Raw genomic sequence first — 19141 nt, 5'->3', positions numbered from 1 at the left:
AAGGATAATGAAGTGGGTAGGTATTACTTGATCTCCTTAGCTCTAACTATTACAAAGAACTAGGTCCCTTTGTTAATATGTTTATATGATTATAATTAGAAAGCACTTTTTTCTTTCTTTTTTTTTTTTCAGTAAGTTTTTAGTTTGGTTTTTTTTTTTTTTTTGGCTGCACCATGCAGCATGAGGAACTTCCCTGACCAGAGATTGAACCTGTGCCCCCTGCAGTGGAAGCGCGGGGTCTTAACCACTGGACCACCAGGGAAGTCCTAGAAAGCACTTTCATATCCATTATCTCATTTGATCTTCACTCCAATGCTATGAAGAACTATAGGTTATATCATCCCATTTACATACATGTAAAAGTGATGTCAGGGCCTCCCTGGTGGCGCAGTGGTTGAGAGTCCGCCTGCCGATGCAGGGGATACGGGTTCGTGCCCCGGTCTGGGAGGATCCCATATGCCGCGGAGCGGCTGGGCCCGTGAGCCATGGCCTCTGGGCCTGCGCGTCCGGAGCCTGTGCTCCGCAACGGGAGAGGCCACAACAGTGAGAGGCCCGCATACCGCAAAAAGAAAAAAAAAAAAAAAAAAAAAGTGATGTCGTCCTCTTTTTTTTTTTAGATTTTTTTTTTGATGTTGACCATTTTAAAAGTCTTTATTGAATTTGTTACAATATTGCTTCTGTTTTATGTTTTGGTTTTTTGGCCGTGAGGCATGTGGGATCTTAGCTCCCCGACCAGGGATCGAACCCACACCCCCTGCTTTGGAAGGCAAAGTCTTAACCAGTGGACCGCCAGGGAAGTCCCTAAAAGTGATGTCTTCTAATAATTTCTGTTTTATTAAGTTGCCACTACAGTGTGATCTGTAGTAAGATCACTTTCCTAATTTACTCTACTTTGTACTTGAAGAAGTTTGTTGACTTTGGGGAAGTTAAGAGGAAGAAGAGTTTGTCCCCCAAAAGGCAAGACTCCTGGAGACAGGTAGAATGGAACAACATGATAAAGGTGCTTAGTTTTTACTCTAGAGTGTTTGTTCCTCATTCAGAAGATTTTGTTACCCTGGGAACAAAAGCAGATAAAACATTATCTTTGCTCATGAAATATTATGAGCCTCATGATTATGGTGATTAAGGTGATGATGCCTTGCTGTATTAAATGCTCACCTCCTGTTTTTTGAATGGTAGATTGATGCTTTCATGACCTTTACAGCTCTGAAGGATGGTTATGAGAAGGTGGAACAGGACCTGCCAGCCTTTGAGGACCTTGAGGGAGCAGCAAGGGCCCTGATGCGGCTGCAGGACGTGTACATGCTCAGTGTGAAGGGACTTGCCCGAGGTGTCTTCCAGAGAGTCACCGGCTGTGCTGTCACTGACCTGTACAGTCCCAGACGGCTTTTTTCCCTCACGGGGGATGACTGCTTCCAAGTTGGCAAGGTAATGATATTCAGAGGGAGGGCAAATTGCTCAGCTCTCTTTCTGGGGGACGAAATCACTATATCCTGATTCCTTTTACATATTTCTAATCCTGACAGCAAACTTGGAAATTTGGTATTATTCCCCATTTTCAGATGAAGAAACTGAGGTTCAGAGAGGGTAAATAACTTGCCTAAGGTTACACAGTTTTAAGTAGCAGAACTAAAATTTGAACCTGCATCTTTTAACTCTGAATCCCATGCTCTTTCCATAATAAGGAAATCACATACTTAGGACACTCTTGAGAGTGAAGGAGGTGTTATTAGCCAGGATGACAGACATAAAATGGGACTGTCCTGGGAAAAATGGCCCTATGGTCACCCTAAGTAGAGTACCCCGCCAGTAGATGAACAGCCAGGTGGAAAGGAGAAGCAGGGTCAAAGGGTGGGGGAAAGGAAAGGAAATGGTGATGTGAAGGTCGATCACGGAAACTCAGCCTCCTGAGACTTTGTGAAATCCCTTGCAACATTTCCTAGGCATTTATAAATACTAAATTAAAGTAGTGCCAAAACACAGGCCACTTGGGACTTCCCTGGTGGTCCAGTGGTTAGGACTCTGCACTTCCACTGCAGGGGTCACAGGTTCCATCCCTGGTCGGGGAACTAAGATCCTGCAAGCTGCGTGCTGCAGCCAAAGGAAAAAAAATCGTTTTAACATTGCTTGAGAAAACAGACTTCAAGAACCTTCCATATGAGATATTTAACTGATCTTTGATCACAAGTTTTAAACACTCTTGAGGTTATTTTACAATATATTCTTTGTTAGCCTTTGCCCAAGAAGTAATGGAGTAAATCCTTTTTAATTTTGAAGATGCATATTGCAGGAAAGTGAATTTTTCCCAGCCCCTGCTGTATTCATTAGCTGATATAAGAGGGGGCCTCATGTGTCCTGAATCCAAGTTTTGAGAATCAGTCTTCCAAATTAATGTGGAGAGGGTTGCCCTAAGCCTCTCCGTATGCCATTTTTCCTTTTCTGAAATCCTGAATAGAATCAGAGCTGAATCATCATGTTCATTGCTAATTTAAATTGAAGCCAGTTAAAACAGTTCCATGTATGGTACCAATATATGCTTCCTTAGTGAGGCTTTTCTGAGACTAAAACCATATGTTGAAAATTCAGTAAGTCGCTTCCTAAAAGTCTCACTGGCAATCCTTATTTCTGTATTTATTTACTTATTTTGAAAGATAAAATATTTCAAATATAAGAAAAGTACACATAAAATAAGAAGCAATTATATCTATATTGAGATGAAATATATGTTCAAATTTTGCTATATTTGTTTCAGATTTTTTAAAAAGAATTTACAGATAGCTAAATACAGCCCTACTCCTTTTCCTTCTCACCACTCCCACCCTTTCTACTCTAACCTTGCCCAGGTACCAGGTGACCACTGTCCTAAACCATACAAAGTCCTCTTGAGTCACTCAGCACGTTGTATCTGTGAAATTCATACATGTTGTGGCATTTATCAGTAGTTCATTCCTTTCTATTGCTGAGTAGTATTCCATTGTTTGAATATACCACAAACTATTTATCCAATCTCATGTTGATGGATACTTGATTTGTTTCCAGCATCAGCTAGAATAAAGCTGCTATTAACATTCTTATGTACGTGTTTTTGTGGACATGTGTTTTCATTTCTCTTGGTTAACTACTTGGGAGTGGTATTGCTGGGTCAAAGAATAAACTTCGATAATTATTAGCATGTAGACAAATCTGCACCCTCCTCCATGGATTATTTTAAAGCAGATCAATCTTTCTATTTTCTGAAATTCCTAATTGTCTAGTTTTACTACCCTCCTGTTGTGTTGGTTGACTCTTGTTCATTATCAGTTATTTCCTGATATAGTTTATCATTTTTGATTGTGAGCTTATTTTTAGCAGGACTTTTTCCCCCCTAAGAGCCTTTTTCTGCCCAGAGTTGCAGGAATATGCCTTCATAGTGTTTTGGGTTTTCTTCTTCCAGGTAGTCTGGTGGTATCACTAGCCTTAGATACTTTTTTTTTTCCCCTGTACATTACATCCCCATGACTTATTTATTTTATAACGGGAAGTTTATACCTTTTGACCCGTTTCACCCACTTCGCCTACCCCCTATCCCTGGCCTCTGGCAACCAATCTGCTCCCTCTAATTATGGGATTGGGGTTTTTGTTTGTTTTTGGTTTTGTTTCTGTTTTTGTTTCCACATATAAGTGAGATCATACAGTATTTGTCTTTCTCTGTCTGACTTATTTCACTTAGCATAATGCCCTCAACGTCCATCCATGTTGTCGCAAATGGCAAGATTTCATTCTTTTTAATGGCTGAATTATATAGATCACATTTTCTTTATTCATTCATCCATTGATGGACACTTAGGTTGTTTCCATATCTATTTCTCTGAATAGAGGCCAGACAGAAACAAACCAACTTTCTTGTCTCCTTATGACAGTGGGTAGATTTTTTTCTGGTCTACTCTTTCCCTTATAGTGTAGTTTTTCATGGGTTTCAGTTTTATGAGTGTGTCTTAATTCCAATTCCTAGGTTTTGGGAGGTCTACAGAAGGCTCACATACTGTCCTCATGTGGGTATTATAACCTAAGGTTACTAAGTACCAAGGTTACTAGAACCAACCCCCACCCCGTCCTAAGCAGCTTCAGCATCTGCTCATAAGCTTATTACTTGGATTTTCAACTCCTTTTTTACTTCTGGTACCTGGGTATTTTCCAATCTTTCTTGAAAATATATAATTAAATGCTTTTTATATTTTATTCAAAATTTCTAAGTCTTTGTGGTTGGAAGTATTCCAGTTAGCTCAATCTGCTGTATTGCTGAGACTTAAAGTTCCTCATGGAAATCTTAATTAAATAAATTGTTAACAGGAAAAGTTCAGTCATTTTTTATTGTTATTCTTCAACTCAACGTTTTTACAAATAGAAAACTTAAGGACCAGAAAGATAACACAGCAGGCTAATGGCAGATGGGGCATACGAATGGACTTAACTGTTTAGGTGGCAGAGTTGCAGTATCTCTAGGTTCTGCCCTATTTTTCTGCCTGCTGGATATTATACCTGAATTAGAAAGAGGCCTTCCAAATCTGTGACTTCATAATTCCCTGCTCTCTCCAACATCAACTTGCAGGAAATTCCACCTGCAGTTCTGGTATTCTAGTTAACTGTAAGCTATTAGGAGACAGGAGCTGTGTCTAGTGCGTGTTGCCATATTCCCCACATTCAGACATTTAATAGAGGACAGATCCACTGAACTCTCATAACGTTCCAATGTCTACCTTCATTAAGATGTCTAATGCATTAGGTCACAATTATTGGTTTACTTATGTGCCCCTTGATTGATTGTAAGCTCTTTAAAGGCAGGGACCACCAGGTACATTGTAAATACTCAATAAATATTGAATAAGTAATTGAATGCTTTTAATCCATTCCTCACATTGCTACCAACGGCATCTTCCTAAAAACATGACAGTCACACTCTAATTAGCTTAGCCCCTATTGCCTTTTTATGTTTATTTCCTGCCTCTCTTTGACTTAGACTATAGCCACAATATACTGCTTGAACACATTCTTGGTTTTGGCTTCTGTTTCTACCATTTCCTCACCGTAAAATGACCTTCATTCCAATCTCTGCTCATTGAAATTCTTTTCCTTCTTCAATGAAGGCTCATCTCAGATGGCACTTCTTCCATGAAGCTTTCTGAGATTCTCAAGCATTCATGCCATTCTGCCCTGTGTTATAATTACTTGAGTTCATATCTCACATCTCCCCAGATTATAAATTCTTTAAATGAAAGAACGCTTTATATTCTCCATGCCTAGTACATTGTCTTGTGTATAATAGATGCTTAATATATTTAATTTAAATGAATTAGAGAGAAAACTTGCCTTCTTGGGTTCCAAAGGCCCTCCACTCTTTGCAGTATCATTTCCTTTCTCTACCCATGGACTAAGGCTTTTTTTTTTTTTTTTGCAGTATGCGGGCCTCTCACTGTTGTGGCCTCTCCCGTTGCGGAGCACAGGCTCCGGATGCGCAGGCCCAGCGGCCATGGCTCACGCGCCCAGCCGCTCCGCGGCATATGGGATCCTCCCGGACCGGGGCATGAACCCGTATCCCCTGCATCGGCAGGCGGACTCTCAACCACTGCGCCACCAGGGAGGCCCTGGACTAAGGCTTTAGTGATGGTATTTATGCTCCCTGCAGGTGGCCTATGACATGGGAGATTACTACCATGCCATTCCATGGCTGGAGGAGGCTGTCAGTCTCTTCCGAGGCTCTTATGGAGAATGGAAGACAGAGGATGAGGCAAGTCTAGAGGATGCCTTGGATCACTTGGCCTTCGCCTATTTCCAGGTAGGGGAGTAAGCAGGAGGCTCACTGCTTTCATCACAGTAACTGTAATGCTTTATATCTGCTTTACAATTTTCTAAGCATTTTCATGTCTCTTAATTTATTTCGTCTTCCCAACAGGACCAAATGTGAGTCAAGAAGGGCAGTTGTTTTGTTATTTCCCTATTTCTCATGTGAGTAAACTGAATCTCCAAAAAATTCCTAGCTTGTCACAAAGTTCACAGAGCTGGGATTAGAGCCCAAGTCTGTCTGATTCTTCGTTAGTACTCTTTCCAATGTACTGACTACTTTAAAGTCATCGTCTCCCATGTAGGAGGCGGTCTCTCACCTGTAGCAGCAGCGGCTGCATCCACAACTGTTTAATAGCTTCATAGTCAATGCAGATCGCTCTTTTGCCCTCTCAATGTTTCATAACTCATCACAGATATTATGCCATGATACTGCCAGTGTCAAGGACGAAGTTTGATTGTTATCCTCTCCCGTCTGCAGTCAAGTCCAGCTGTGACGTGAATAGTGTCTGGATACACAGCTGGTGCCGTTGGTCCAGAGCATCAGCTCAGTACCTCCTCCAGCTGTTGTTTTTCTTTGGCACTGTTGAGCTATAACCTGTTGTGCCCCTCGTGAAAGCTCGTTTCCCTACATGTGGGAGCTGCCATCCTTTGTGTAGCTAATCCCATTTCCCACCAGAGTTGTACAGTCTTCAAGAATAGGCTGGAAAAATCACTACAGAGCCAATTCCCTAGAATTTCTAAAACTAATAAACCATTTCTGCTCCATACATTCCTTTTCCTTTCTCCCTTTTCCTGAGAAAAGGGAGGAGGATGTGCGTGGTCCAAACCCATGTGTTGCTGCCAAAACAGCAGTGCAGCAAATAGTCCTGTTCCAGTACAAGTTCCTGGTAAGTGGCTCTTTGTTGTAAAACTTTCCAAGGTGCTCTTCCTAACTCTGCTGCTTAATTGCTACATACTAAAGCTGAAACAGAATCCCTGTGATGCAACAAACGGTGAGAAGTTATTGAATTTTAATAGAAGAAAATGGAGAATTGATGTGGAGACTCACAGAAGATAAACTAAAGCAGCTCACCCTGAAAGACAGAGTTTTAAATACAGTGTCTGACTAATTGTTTTGGTATTTTTCCCCTATGATTACTTAGATTTCTCCTCTTCTCACTTGTAGACTCTCCCTTTCCACAATCGTGCTTTGGTACATTTTATTCATCTTACTAGGTGTAGCTCAAATGTCACCTATTTAGTGAAGTCTTCCTTAATTCTCCTCAGACTCTCCTTCTTTGTGCTCTCATAGTACATTTTTTTTTTTTTTTATCCCACAGGAATAGAACACATTGGCATCGTCTTATGGACAATTTCTGGTCCCCTTTTTACCCTTAGTAAATTAGGGATAAATGTCCCTCCATGGACCTTACATTATCTTATAAAATTATATATCTATATATACCATGAAAAGTATAATATATATAATATTATATATAGTGCTATTATTATTTAATTCTTTTTCATGATAAATTTTAGTGAAAAATCATTTCAGTAACTACTAATAATGAGAGACAGTAAAGTGTAGTAATTAAACCATAGACTCTGAAGTCAGGCAGACCTATGTTCAAATTCTGTGAAAACTTGGGCAACTTACTTAACCTCCCTGGACCTTAATTTTCTTATCTTTAAAGGGGGATAATAATGATGCTGTAAGAGTGTGGAAATAATTTTCCGAATAACCTTCTGAGTTTTTGCCTGAGACCTCCCTGTAATGTAAGACAGATTAACAAAAGGAACAATAAACATAAGTTAACTAACATGTATACCTCCTGTAGACATGGGAGATATTGGGGCTGGGAGGGAGGATGCGTAACTCTGAGGGGATCTAAACCTCCATCTTAAATACTGTATTCAGCTAAAGACAAAAGAAAGAAGGTGTGGGGAGAGCCAGTTCTGGGAGGTGACCAGGAATAGCAAGCAAGGCTAAGACTGTTATGTATATTTAAGTGGGTGCCTTCTCCATTGATAAGATTCTCCTCTGATGTAGAGTCATCCTTTTCTTCCAGGTACACAGGGGGAGACACCCTCACAAATGGAGATTTCCTTTATAAATGTAAATTTGCCTTACAAAAGGGCAACTTCTACTCTGGTTTGAAAAACTTCTCCTGTATCTGTTGTTCCTCAAAATAATTAGCTCAAAATAACCTTTATGCCAAAGAGGCATACTTTAGGGTGGCATATTCTGCTACCCTTCAATGCTTACCTCAAAGGATTGTCATGAGGATTAAATGAGCTAATACATGTAAAGCCCTTAACACAATTTATGACACATATGCACTCAAGAAATGTAATCTATTTTTATATTATACACAGTATATATTCTCTTTTTTCATTTAACATTATTTAGTGTACACATTTCCAAAGGAATTTAACTGGGACATCAAAAGTAACTCTAACTTTGTTCTTGATAAAATATTTTACCTTGTGATAAAGCCCTTGAGTTTTAAAAATATGTAAATTTGTATTTTAGTTCTCTTCATCTCAAAAGGGTTTGAAAATCTATAACCCTGGGTTAATATCTGACATTATAAGATATTAGTAGATTACTTAACTATCCCTCTGTTAAGTACAGAACAGAGTAATTCATGATATTAAATAATTAGAAACAATCTATATGCCCAAACAATAGCAGAATGGTTAGATTGTTTGTGATGGAGCTTCTAGATGGAATAAAATGCAGCCATTAAAAATGCTGTCTTGGGCTTCCCTGGTGGCGCAGTGGTTGGGAGTCCGCCTGCCGATGCAGGGGATGCGGGTTCGTGCCCCGGTCTGGGAAGATCCCACATGCCGCAGAGCGGCTAGGCCCGTGAGCCATGGCCGCTGAGCCTGTGCGTCCGGAGCCTGTGCTCCGCAACAGGAGAGGCCACAACAGTGAGAGGCCCGCATACCGCAAAAAAAAAAAAAAAAAAAAAAAATGCTGTCTTGGGGCTTCCCTGGTGATGCAGTGGTTGGGACTTGAGCTCCCAATGCAGGGGGCCTGGGTTCGATCCCTGGTCGGGGAACTGGATCCCACATGCATGCTGCAACTGAGAGATCGCATGCCACAACTAAGGAGCCTGTGTGCTGCAACTAAGGAGCCCACCTGCCGAGGCTAAGAACCGGTGCAACCAAATAAATAACTTAAAAAATGGTTAAGATGGTAAATTTTTTAAAAAATGTGTCTCTCTCGTACATCCATGTTCATAGCAGCACTGTTCACAACAGCCAATAGGTGGGAAGCTATCCAAGTGTCCATCAACGGATGAACGGATAAGCAAAATGTAGTGTATACATACAATGGAATACTACTGAGTCTTTAAAAAAAAGGAAATTCTAACACATGCTACAACATAGATGAACCTTGAGGACATTATGCTAAGTGAAATAAGCCAGTCACAAAAAGACAAATACTGTTTGATTCCATTTATATGAGGTATCTAGAATAGTCAAATTTATAGAGACAGAAAGTAGAATGATGGTTACCAGGGGCTGAGGGGAGGGGAGAATTGGCCGTTGTTTTTTAATGATTAGAGTTTCAATTTTGCAAGAGGAAAAAACTCTGGAGATTGGTTGCACAACAATGTGAATATATTTAATATTGATACTACGGAAACTATACACTTAGAAATGGTTAAGACGGTAAATTTATGTTTGTGTTTTTTACCACAATGAAAAATAATATTTAAAAAATGCTGTCTCTGAAGACTATGTAAAGATATAAAAAGTACTCCTGATTACACTGTAGAGGGGAACAATCAGGATATGAAAATGTATCAGAAATATGATTGTAACTATGTAAACACTATATATTACCCAAAGTGCTTGAAATGCCTGGGTTTCAGTGTAACATTTTCCCCCTATTTCTCATATGTTTTAGTGTTCTTATTGTTACTTTTATCATTAAAAATGAATTTTTTCACATGCAAAAATAAAATGATCAGAGGGAAATACAGTTCTAGCAGCTCATCATCATTCCATGGCACTCAGAGCAGGATCACAGCCCACCCGCCCTGGGTTCTGTTCCCCAGGTTTGTCTGGAAATCCCCTGTTTACTTTTGACCACGTGTAGCCCAAGGTTGAATGGCTGCAGGGAGAGTCATTACTATGCAGTGGGAACGGTTCAGGTTTAGTTCTTCCTTTGCCTTCCTCTAACTTTGTGGACTCTCAGAAGTACTGAGCCTGGAGAGCAAATTATATTTTTAGTAGGGTTTTTATAATTCCGTATTAATTTTAATAATAAAATATACCAAAATAACAACACTCTACAATTACATGGTTTTGCATGCTTTGAAAGACTTGAGGGCATTTTAAGACAGTTTATTTTCATTTATTTTTCTCCATTCCCTGGTAAGGGTGTTAATAAGTCATTTGTAAATGAGGAAACTGAGGAGACCTGATTTGGATCAGGGCTCAAATCCTGAATTAGGACAGAGAACCTCTACATTTTAGTCTGCAGCTCATTTCAATGAGTCTTACTATCTACTCTTAGAATATTTTATAGTTTTTTTAAAAATCCATGTAATGGTTCGTCAGAGGAGATATCTTTAGTGCAGTTAACTCTTTCTTTTCCCTTTCTTTCTTTTCTATAGGTGGGAAATATTTCCTGTGCCCTCAGCCTCTCCCGAGAGTTTCTTCTGTACAGTACGTAATGATAAAAGATAACTACGGGTCTGACTTACTGGGAACTCCCTCCTGCTCTTGGCCTTTAGTCTTTGCAAATGAAACACAGCTGTCTATTTTTATTTTTCTAATTTCATAATCCAAGGCACATTTCTAATTTTTTATTAAATCTTACATACTGATCAAGAGTTTTTAAGTTAGTTAGAAAGCTAAGAAAAAGATATCAACCTGTCCCCTTCCTCCTTCACCCCCATCCAGTCATATATATTAGTGTTGCTTCAGTGGAGAACAAGTCCGAGATTGGGAGCCAGTTTCTTTAGGGACATTTGAAGATGCGGGTTTCGGGAGCAGACCTGGGAACGAGTGCAATCAATGAGAGCTGTGTGTGCAAGAAGGAGAGCGACTCAGCAGGGATGTTCACTCTGGCTGCTCATAGAAAGATAGCAATTCTTCTCATTAAACCGGAGCTCACTTTGCTATGCAAGCATCCTGCCAAGTTGGCCACAGAGTTCAGCTTCAACCCTCTTCAGGCAGCGCCTCACCAGAGTAAAACTGGGAGGGAGATTTACTAGCTTAGCTCTACTTGAATATTTTTGTTTAAAATGGTGGTGGTAGATGGCTTCCCAGGTTTTCTTTTAATAAGATAGTTAGATACTAAAGTAAGATACACAATCACTATTATGTTTTAATATTTATGAAGTATTTTGTGTAGGATTTCACTGTCACTTACTAATGAATCCATTTAGTAATGTTATTCCTTTCTGATAATTTGGCAAACAGTAGGATAAGAAGTAGCTGTATGGTCTGGAAACACGTAGACAGTTAGTGGTACAAATTGATAACCCAACCCCTCTTTATTTCTTTGTGCTTTATCTATTAAAATCTCTGCTTCTCCCAGAGAATCCAAATTGTGCACTATTATAGGTGGATAAGTAGGACACAGCAAATTGAGATTCCTGGTTCCATAAATGGTTTTGCAATATTTTTGTTGGTATTTTGGGCTCATCATTTCCATTCCCCCAGACTTCATTTCTTCTCTGGTTAAAAAAGGATGGTAATTTCTGTCCCCTCCTTTGCCAGAATAATGGTGGTGGTGGCGGTGGTGGTTAGAAGGACATTGAGCTCCTCAGAGAAAGATGCTTTGTGAGCCTCACAACAAGTCAGCACCTCCTTCTGAGATGCACTGAGAATCATGCACAGAGGCTAGCAGGCCATGGGTAGCTCCAATCCATGGGGGATCTGCAGCCAAAGTGGGCACAAACAAGACACAAGACCCGTGTAGGAACCTAGGCTATAACCAACGTCTAGAACCCCTTTGTCCCATACTGCTCTGCTATGTCTAGGCCAGTTAGGGATTTTTTGAAGGATCTGGTAGAGCTGGGAATAAATTAGCTTCCAGTTCTCTAGGGAAGACTAGATCGGGTCTCTCTGCTATAGGCTTTGGCTCTTTGAACTTCTGTTTCATAGCACTTCCTTGTTGTGTTGTGTTGTAAGTAGTTAATGTGTCTTTTCTCCATTAGACTCTCAACTCTGGGAGGTTAGCCTCTAGCACAGTGTCTGGTACATAGTAGATGTTCACTGGAGAGTTGGTGAATGAATGAATAAAAGATTGAAGCTTCTTCCCTCTACGTAAAACTGACCATCACACCATCCTACAGCCACATCCTCATGATCCCTTGGTCTAAGAGTGTTCCTTCAGATCTACCAGGCCCTACTCAGTCTTTTCTTACTGCCAGGTACTCTCCTGGGAGTGAGGGCCTTACAGTCTCCTGTGCATGGACACAGGGAGTTACTTAGGTGTCCAGTTGCTGATCACGTGTGACAGTGAAGCTATAGGAAACCTTGGTGGCACTCTCTGGGACCACCGTTTGTTAACCTGTGTTATTCCCTGCTCCGATTTCTTCCAGGCCCAGATAATAAGAGGATGGCCAGGAATGTCTTGAAATACGAAAAGCTCTTGGCAGAGAGCCCTAACCAGGCCGTAGCTGAGGCTGTCATCCAGAGGCCCAACGTACCCCACCTGCAGACCAGGGACACCTATGAGGAGTTATGTCAGACCCTGGGTTCCCAGGTAGGATTTCTCAGGGAATGAAAAATGGAACAGGCTCGGATAGAGGGAGAAAAGGTAGAATTGGGACGATATGAGGGGAAAGGCTGATGCACTAAAAAAAAATAAATAAAGCTTACTTGGACAGCGTCAGTGACTGAATTCTGAATCTCCTGCATTCCAGGTTTTTTATGCTGTAGTTCCCCTAAATCAGTTTCTGCTCCTAGACCCTTCTTCTCTTAAGCTGATTCTAGTCTTTCCTTTCAGCCTACTCACTACCAGATCCCCAGTCTCTACTGCTCCTATGAGACCAGTTCCAGTCCCTACCTGCTGCTCCAGCCTGTCCGGAAAGAGGTCATCCACCTGGAACCCTATGTTGTTCTCTACCATGACTTTGTCAGTGACACCGAGGCTCAGAAGATTAGAGGCCTTGCAGAACCCTGGGTGAGTGTCCCCAAGGCCTGCCAAGAACTTCCCTTTGTTTCTTTATATGACTGGTGTTCAGAAGTGTGAGAATAGGCAGCCTGAACAACTAGATACTTCATCTGTTCAGGAGTTCAAAATACCAGCCATTCCATAAAACTAATCAATGGTGAAAAAAAAAATCACAGTAGTGGTTGCCTCTGGAGGGTGAGGACTGGCTGAGAAAGGATACAAGGGGATTTTCTGGGGTATTGAAAATGTGCTGTCAATGTCTTGTTAGGGATGTGGAGTGCCTGGCTGGATGCCTTTGTCAAAACTCAGCAAATGGTATTCCTGAGATCTGTGCATATCATCGCATATAAATTTAACCTAAAAAAATTAAAGGGGGCTTCCCTGGTGGCGCAGTGATTGAGAGTCCGCCTGCTGATGCAGGGGACACGGGTTCGTGCCCCGGTCCAGGAGGATCCCACATGCCGCGCAGTGGCTGGGCCCGTGAGCCATGGCCGCTGAGCCTGCGTGTCCGGAGCCTGTGCTCCGCAACGGGAGAGGCCACAACAGTGAGAGGCCCACGTACCGCAAAAAAAAAAAAAAAAAAAAGAAATAAAATAAAGGAGCCCCCCTCCCCCAATATCAGTCATTCCATATACGTGGAAGAGGTCTACAACAGCAGTAGAGGTCGGCTTCATCCTCCCATTGCCTGTCTGTCTTGGGCTGGCTGCAGCTCCGCCCCGTGCTGTCTTCCTCTGGGGCCCAGCCCAACAGAGCAGCCTCTTTTTGGAACACTGCTGTCTCATGCGAGAGGAAAAAGGCAGAGATGGCAAACTACTAGCTGGTTCTTAAAGCTTCTGCTTGAAAGCACCAGGCATTACTTCCACCCACGTTTCCCTGGCTAAGGCACAGCATACAGCTAACACTGCAGTCAGCAGGGAGAGTATATCTTATTCTCCCATGGAGAAGGCTCTACAGTCACCGCGCCAAGCTTGATGTTGATGCAGAGGGGAGTTTAGTCCGTCAGGAAGTGTGGCAAATATTTACAAAAATCATGCAGTCGACCTCACCACTATAAGCATGTTGCCTCTTTACAAACGGTACATTAAGATGGTCTCAGAACTACTGTGTCAAAGCAGACATTGTGGCCTTCACGGTGTGCTATTCACCCCGGCAGCCAGGCCGTCACAAACCTGCTGTGTGCCAGACGCTGTACCAGGTGCTTGGGCTGTTACGAGGAGGTTAAGTATTGCTCGCTCCCATTTAGGAGCTTCCTGCAGAATGGGGAAAACATATTTACAATGCACTGTGCTACGTGCTGTAATAGAGGTGTGTGAGGGAGTTGTGCTACGGCAGCCTAAAAAGGTGAACCTTCCTCCGAGGGAAAGGCAGTCGGGTGAAGAGCAAATGGGGGCAGGGGGAGAGTTAGAAACAGAGAAGGCTTCTCTGTGGACCTGAGATTCATCAGAGTGAAAGGTGGCAAAGGGTATTACAGGGAGACAGACAATCTGTGCACGGGCCTGCTGTGTGGTGTGTCCAGAGAGTGGGGGGAAGCTCGGGGGCTGAAATGTGCAAGGGAGGGGGTGCGAGGTGATGGGAGATGAGGCTGCAACGTGAGACACAATTAGAAGCGCTGGAAGTACCAAGCTGGGGAGTTTGGATTTTATCTCAGAGGTAGGCGGGGAGCTGTGGGACAGTTTGAAACAGGAGTGCCCTGATCAGGTCTGCAGATTTTGAGGAAGTCTCTGACAGCAGACGTGGATTGGAGGGAGAAAAACAGCAATAATAATTTCATCTAAAAGCCCTTCAGAGAAATCTGGAATCTTTGTACAGAAGGTTTTTGAAGCGATTAAGCTCCCCTCCCTGGTGAATTGGAACAATGTATTTTCAATAGCTTTGGCTTCTCAGTGAGCCAGCGGGAGCGTTTGGCCGCAGCTCCTTTTTCCTCAGGACAACTCTGTTGCTGTGGTAACAGGACAGGCGGCCCACTCGGAGATGTTCATTTAATCCCTTGTAGCCAGGTCGTCTGTTTGGCACGCACAGATCTTGCCACTCTCCCTTCCTCCAGAAGCGTCTCACCACGGGTTGCTGATCCCTGTCTGGTCTTTGGCTCACCCAGGAATAAGCCCTGGGGGTGTGTGGTAGTGGCTGCCCCGTGGGACACAGCCACCTCAGTGGCTTGTGTTGAATTTCTCTGCTCCTCTTCACTGTGTGTTTCTCAAAGAAGCATTTCTCTGCTCTCTCATCACTCCTCCCCCATCTGCATCCTACGCATCCTTGAAGACTCAGCTGAAACCCTATGCCTCTCTTGGCCCCTATCCCTGACCGCTTTGGCCCACTTTCATAGATTCTTTCAGGAGGAACATTTTTTTCAGAGCACTTTTTGGAGCCACATACAGTAACCTCCCTCCTCCGAACTCAGTTTTTGTCTCCACCTGTTTGATACTTTCATTTATTCTGCCATTTACGTGTTGTCTGGAATCACTATCAGTTTCATGGGTAAGCATCCTGTCCCCCCAGCTAGACTGTAAACTAGCAGGGATCATATGTTGTCCTTGAAATGCCTGGCTCCGTATTAGGCCCGTTGTAGCCGAGCAATTTGCAAAGGGTCACATCTCACTGAGTCAAGCCCTCACTTAAACTCTTTTTTTTTTTTTTTTTTTGCAGTACGCGGGCCTCTCACTGTTGTGGCCTCTCCCGTTGCGGAGCACAGGCTCCGGACGCTCAGGCTCAGCGGCCATGGCTCACGGGCCCAGCCGCTGCGCGGCATGTGGGATCCTCCCGGACCGGGGCACGAACCCGTGTCCCCTGCATCGGCAGGCGGACTCTCAATCACTGCGCCACCAGGGAAGCCCACTTAAACTCTTTAATGGGTTACTTTTGCTTTCAAATGATTACAGAGCTCCTTGGCCTGGCTGCTGCCACTCCCTCTGCAGCATGTTCACATTATACTGACGCCCTAGCCACCCTAAACAACTTGCATCTCCATGAACAGGCAGTGCTCTCACTGGCTCCCCACACACTCTTCTCTCTGCCTGAACCACTCTTCCCTTGGCCTCTTTTCACCTGTGTGATTCCAGTTGTCTCTTGGGCATCCTGGGAAGCCTTCCTGTCCTTCATAAGAATGGGCTAGATGCTCCTTCTCTGTATTTCCATAGCACCCTGTACTTGTCCATTAGGGCCCCATTGGATGCCTTATGTCTGGTTTCCTAGGTTGTATTTACAATGCATAGCACAGTGCTTAGCACAGAGAACGACCAATAAGTATTTGTCCCCCCAGATGAATGACTTGTAGGTGCACAGTAAATAATTCTTAAAGGAATTAAATGCAGTGTGGCTCTTTAACGGAGGGGGCAGGCAGGGTGGAGTGGAGATTCCCTGGGATTTGTTTTTAAACCATTGATGTTGTCCGAAAAGAACAGAAGGGACTATCTCTCTATGAATCTCTCCTCACTCCTCTATGAATGGCTCAGGAGAGGATGCTGGCTAGAGGACTAGAAAGAGACAATATCAGTTACTTACCGAGTCCCTGCATCCTAGTATTGTAGAGGGAGAGGCTGAGAAGGACTACAAGAATGTATTGTTCCCGTGCTGCATTTTATAGCTGGGGAAACGGGTCCAAGCAAGGGAAGAGCCTTTTCCAAGGTTGTCTACCTGGTTTAGCAGCAGGAATAATAATATTGTAGAAGCCTCTGAGAAGGGAAAGGGTTTCTGTCACGTGCCCTTTGTTGCTCCGTGCTCTGCTGTGACTGCATGTGAAGTGCCGGGGCTGTGTCTTTAGCCACAGGACTCTGGTTCATTCACTCCTGGGTACATTTCACCAATATTGAGCACCTACTCCCTGCCAGGCCTTCTTTGCCTCCTGGGGATACAGCACTGAAAAAAGACCAAGTCCTTGCCCTCCTGGAGCTGACATTCTGATGACAAATGCAGAAGTAGATATCCTTATGTAAATAATATTTCTCTTTCTGTCCCTGGTACAGTACTTTTGCAATTAGAGGCCACTTTATTTAAAAATAATTTAAAATCTATATCTAGACATTCAGAACAAAATAGAGACATTCAGTTAAATTAGTGACTTCAAACCTGTTTGGTTGTTTTTTCCCCATAACCAAGGCAGCTGCAAACAAAACAGATTTTGATTCTCTGTAAGGAAGGGCTTTTATCAGAATTGTTCAGAAGTAGCGGGCTGCCTCTGAGGGTAGAAAGTGTCCTGTCACTGGAGGTGTTCATTTAATTTGATGAACACTAAGTCAGAGCTTAACTTACCATCAGTCAGGCCCTGCCCCAAACACTGGGATATAAAGATGAATAAGAAACAGCCCTTGTTCTTACAGAACTCACAGTCTTGCAGATGCAAAAGGGATTCAAAATCACTTGTATTGCAGTTCTACAGACCTTTTTCAGTTTTTACTATTTACCAGATATGAAGCTAAAGGTTATTTTCAACTCTGAGCTTTTATGTCACTTAAGATTGATAGCTATCACTAAATTAGTAGCATGTACAAAATATCCTTTAATTAAGGAGAAACAGGTGATTGTTAGGTTTATGCTAAGAGAGAAGCGTGTCTATGGAAGTGAGAGCCCTTCCCTTTGCATCATAACCACTTGGACTTTCTCTTACATCCTTCACACCAGCTACAGAGATCTGTGGTGGCATCAGGCGAAAAGCAGTTACCAGTGGAGTACCGCATCAGCAAAAGGTAAGAGGGGTCCTTTCTTGGCAGGGACTCTGGTCCTGCCTGCTGGCCACCCTTGGGCCTGTGGCACAGGTGACTGAAGGTCAGCAACAGCCATTCAGGTGCCATTAGAGACGCCACTGTAGTTCACGCCTACATCTGTACATGCTCGTTGAGAGGGAGCAGTTTCCACTCCCCTTACCCAAGGGCCTTTCTCAGGTGGTTACATCATCTGAGCACTTAACTAGGAGGCTATTAGGGAAAGACTTGAAAAAACTCCTATGCCCTAGACCAAAAATTAAGTGTGTAGTTGTTCTCCTAACCAGGATTGCTTTTCCAGGGAACAAGTCCTGTCTCTGTTTGGAATTTGACTTTACCTCCTGACTCATATTCAAAGCATGCCTTGCCACCACTCAGGCAAGACGGATGGCCAGAATCTCTGGATCTGATACCTTCTGTAGTTGAGAGCCCAGCCGTATTCCCTCCCCTCCAACCCTGCTCCCCCTCCACTGCAGCCCTTGGTTTGTGCTGTAAGGACAGGATACCGTAAGAGGAGGGTCCCCACCGGAGCCATGGGAGAAGGTGATGACATCCTTGGGGAGAGGCCAGACCTCAAGCTGGGTGGATGGTTTTGTTGTCTGGGAAGCAAAGTGAGTGATGAAAGCTTGGATTCAGAATCATCTGGCTTAACTTATTTGGTCTGGTACGTTTTGGGGACCTTTTACATTAGAAGTTATTTTCTAAGTTTTGAAAGGCCCATCTAACCTCAGCTTCGTTGCTTTGCTAACCTTTCTGATATTGTAGTGTCAAGGAGAAAATTCAACCTTCTGTTTAGAGTCATTGCTTTTAGGGGAGTAGGTGATATTCTCTTTACTTTTCAGGTAAAGAAACTGAGACCCTCATTGCCTCCTCTCACTACCCACCCTCCACCACAGCGCACCCATTTGAATTTTGATTCTGTCCTCACAACTTCACTGGAACTGGTCCCTCAAAGGTCACCTATGCACTCCTAATCACTATCCACAAAGACCAGGTTCCCGACCACAGTGTCCTCAGCTTTCTACAACATGCCCTGAGCCTACTTTGCTAGCATTATTTCCCATTACTTCTCTCATAGACTAAATGCTTTCTTGCTGACACACACTGTAGTATATCACCCCACCATGTCTGTGCTTATGCTATTTCTTCAGCCTGGAATATCCCTATGTCTTTTCCATCTATTGAAATTTTATGCACCTTTCAAAATTTGGCCTACGTGTCCATCTTACCTAAGTGCCCCAGTCAGAATTAACATCTCCTTCCTCTGTGCTCCCCAGAACTTTACTTTAAGGGCTGGTTCTTATTTTTCACTCTACCTTGATTTGTGCTCAGTTGTATTTGTGTATATTTGTGTGTCTCCTCTCATGAGCTCTTAGAACACAACAGCGTTGTCTTGGGTATCTTTGTAAACCTTAGAGCCCACAGCATAGCACTATGCATGCACTCCATACAAAAGAATGAACAAATTAATCCATCATTTATAGACCAAAGAAGTGGTCTTCCC

General features: G+C 42.9%; 1 protein-coding gene across 1 annotated transcript in view; it reads left to right on the top strand.

Annotated features, from left to right (window-relative positions):
- The window catches only part of P4HA3 (prolyl 4-hydroxylase subunit alpha 3), a 37177-nt gene that overhangs the window by 7091 nt on the left and 10945 nt on the right, over window positions 1-19141 (top strand). The window contains exons 3-8 of the mRNA XM_081239116.1: window positions 1205-1428; window positions 5663-5812; window positions 10431-10482; window positions 12369-12532; window positions 12776-12952; window positions 17558-17622. Coding sequence (XP_081095242.1) covers window positions 1205-1428; window positions 5663-5812; window positions 10431-10482; window positions 12369-12532; window positions 12776-12952; window positions 17558-17622 — 832 coding nt within the window. The remainder of the gene's footprint in view (window positions 1-1204; window positions 1429-5662; window positions 5813-10430; window positions 10483-12368; window positions 12533-12775; window positions 12953-17557; window positions 17623-19141) is intronic.

Source organism: Mesoplodon bidens, assembly GCF_964165515.1.
Source record: "Mesoplodon bidens genome assembly, chromosome: 7".
NCBI classification, from domain to species: domain Eukaryota; kingdom Metazoa; phylum Chordata; class Mammalia; order Artiodactyla; family Ziphiidae; genus Mesoplodon; species Mesoplodon bidens.
Note: the sequence above shows the minus strand (reverse complement) of the source record. Positions and strands in the feature narration are given on the sequence as shown.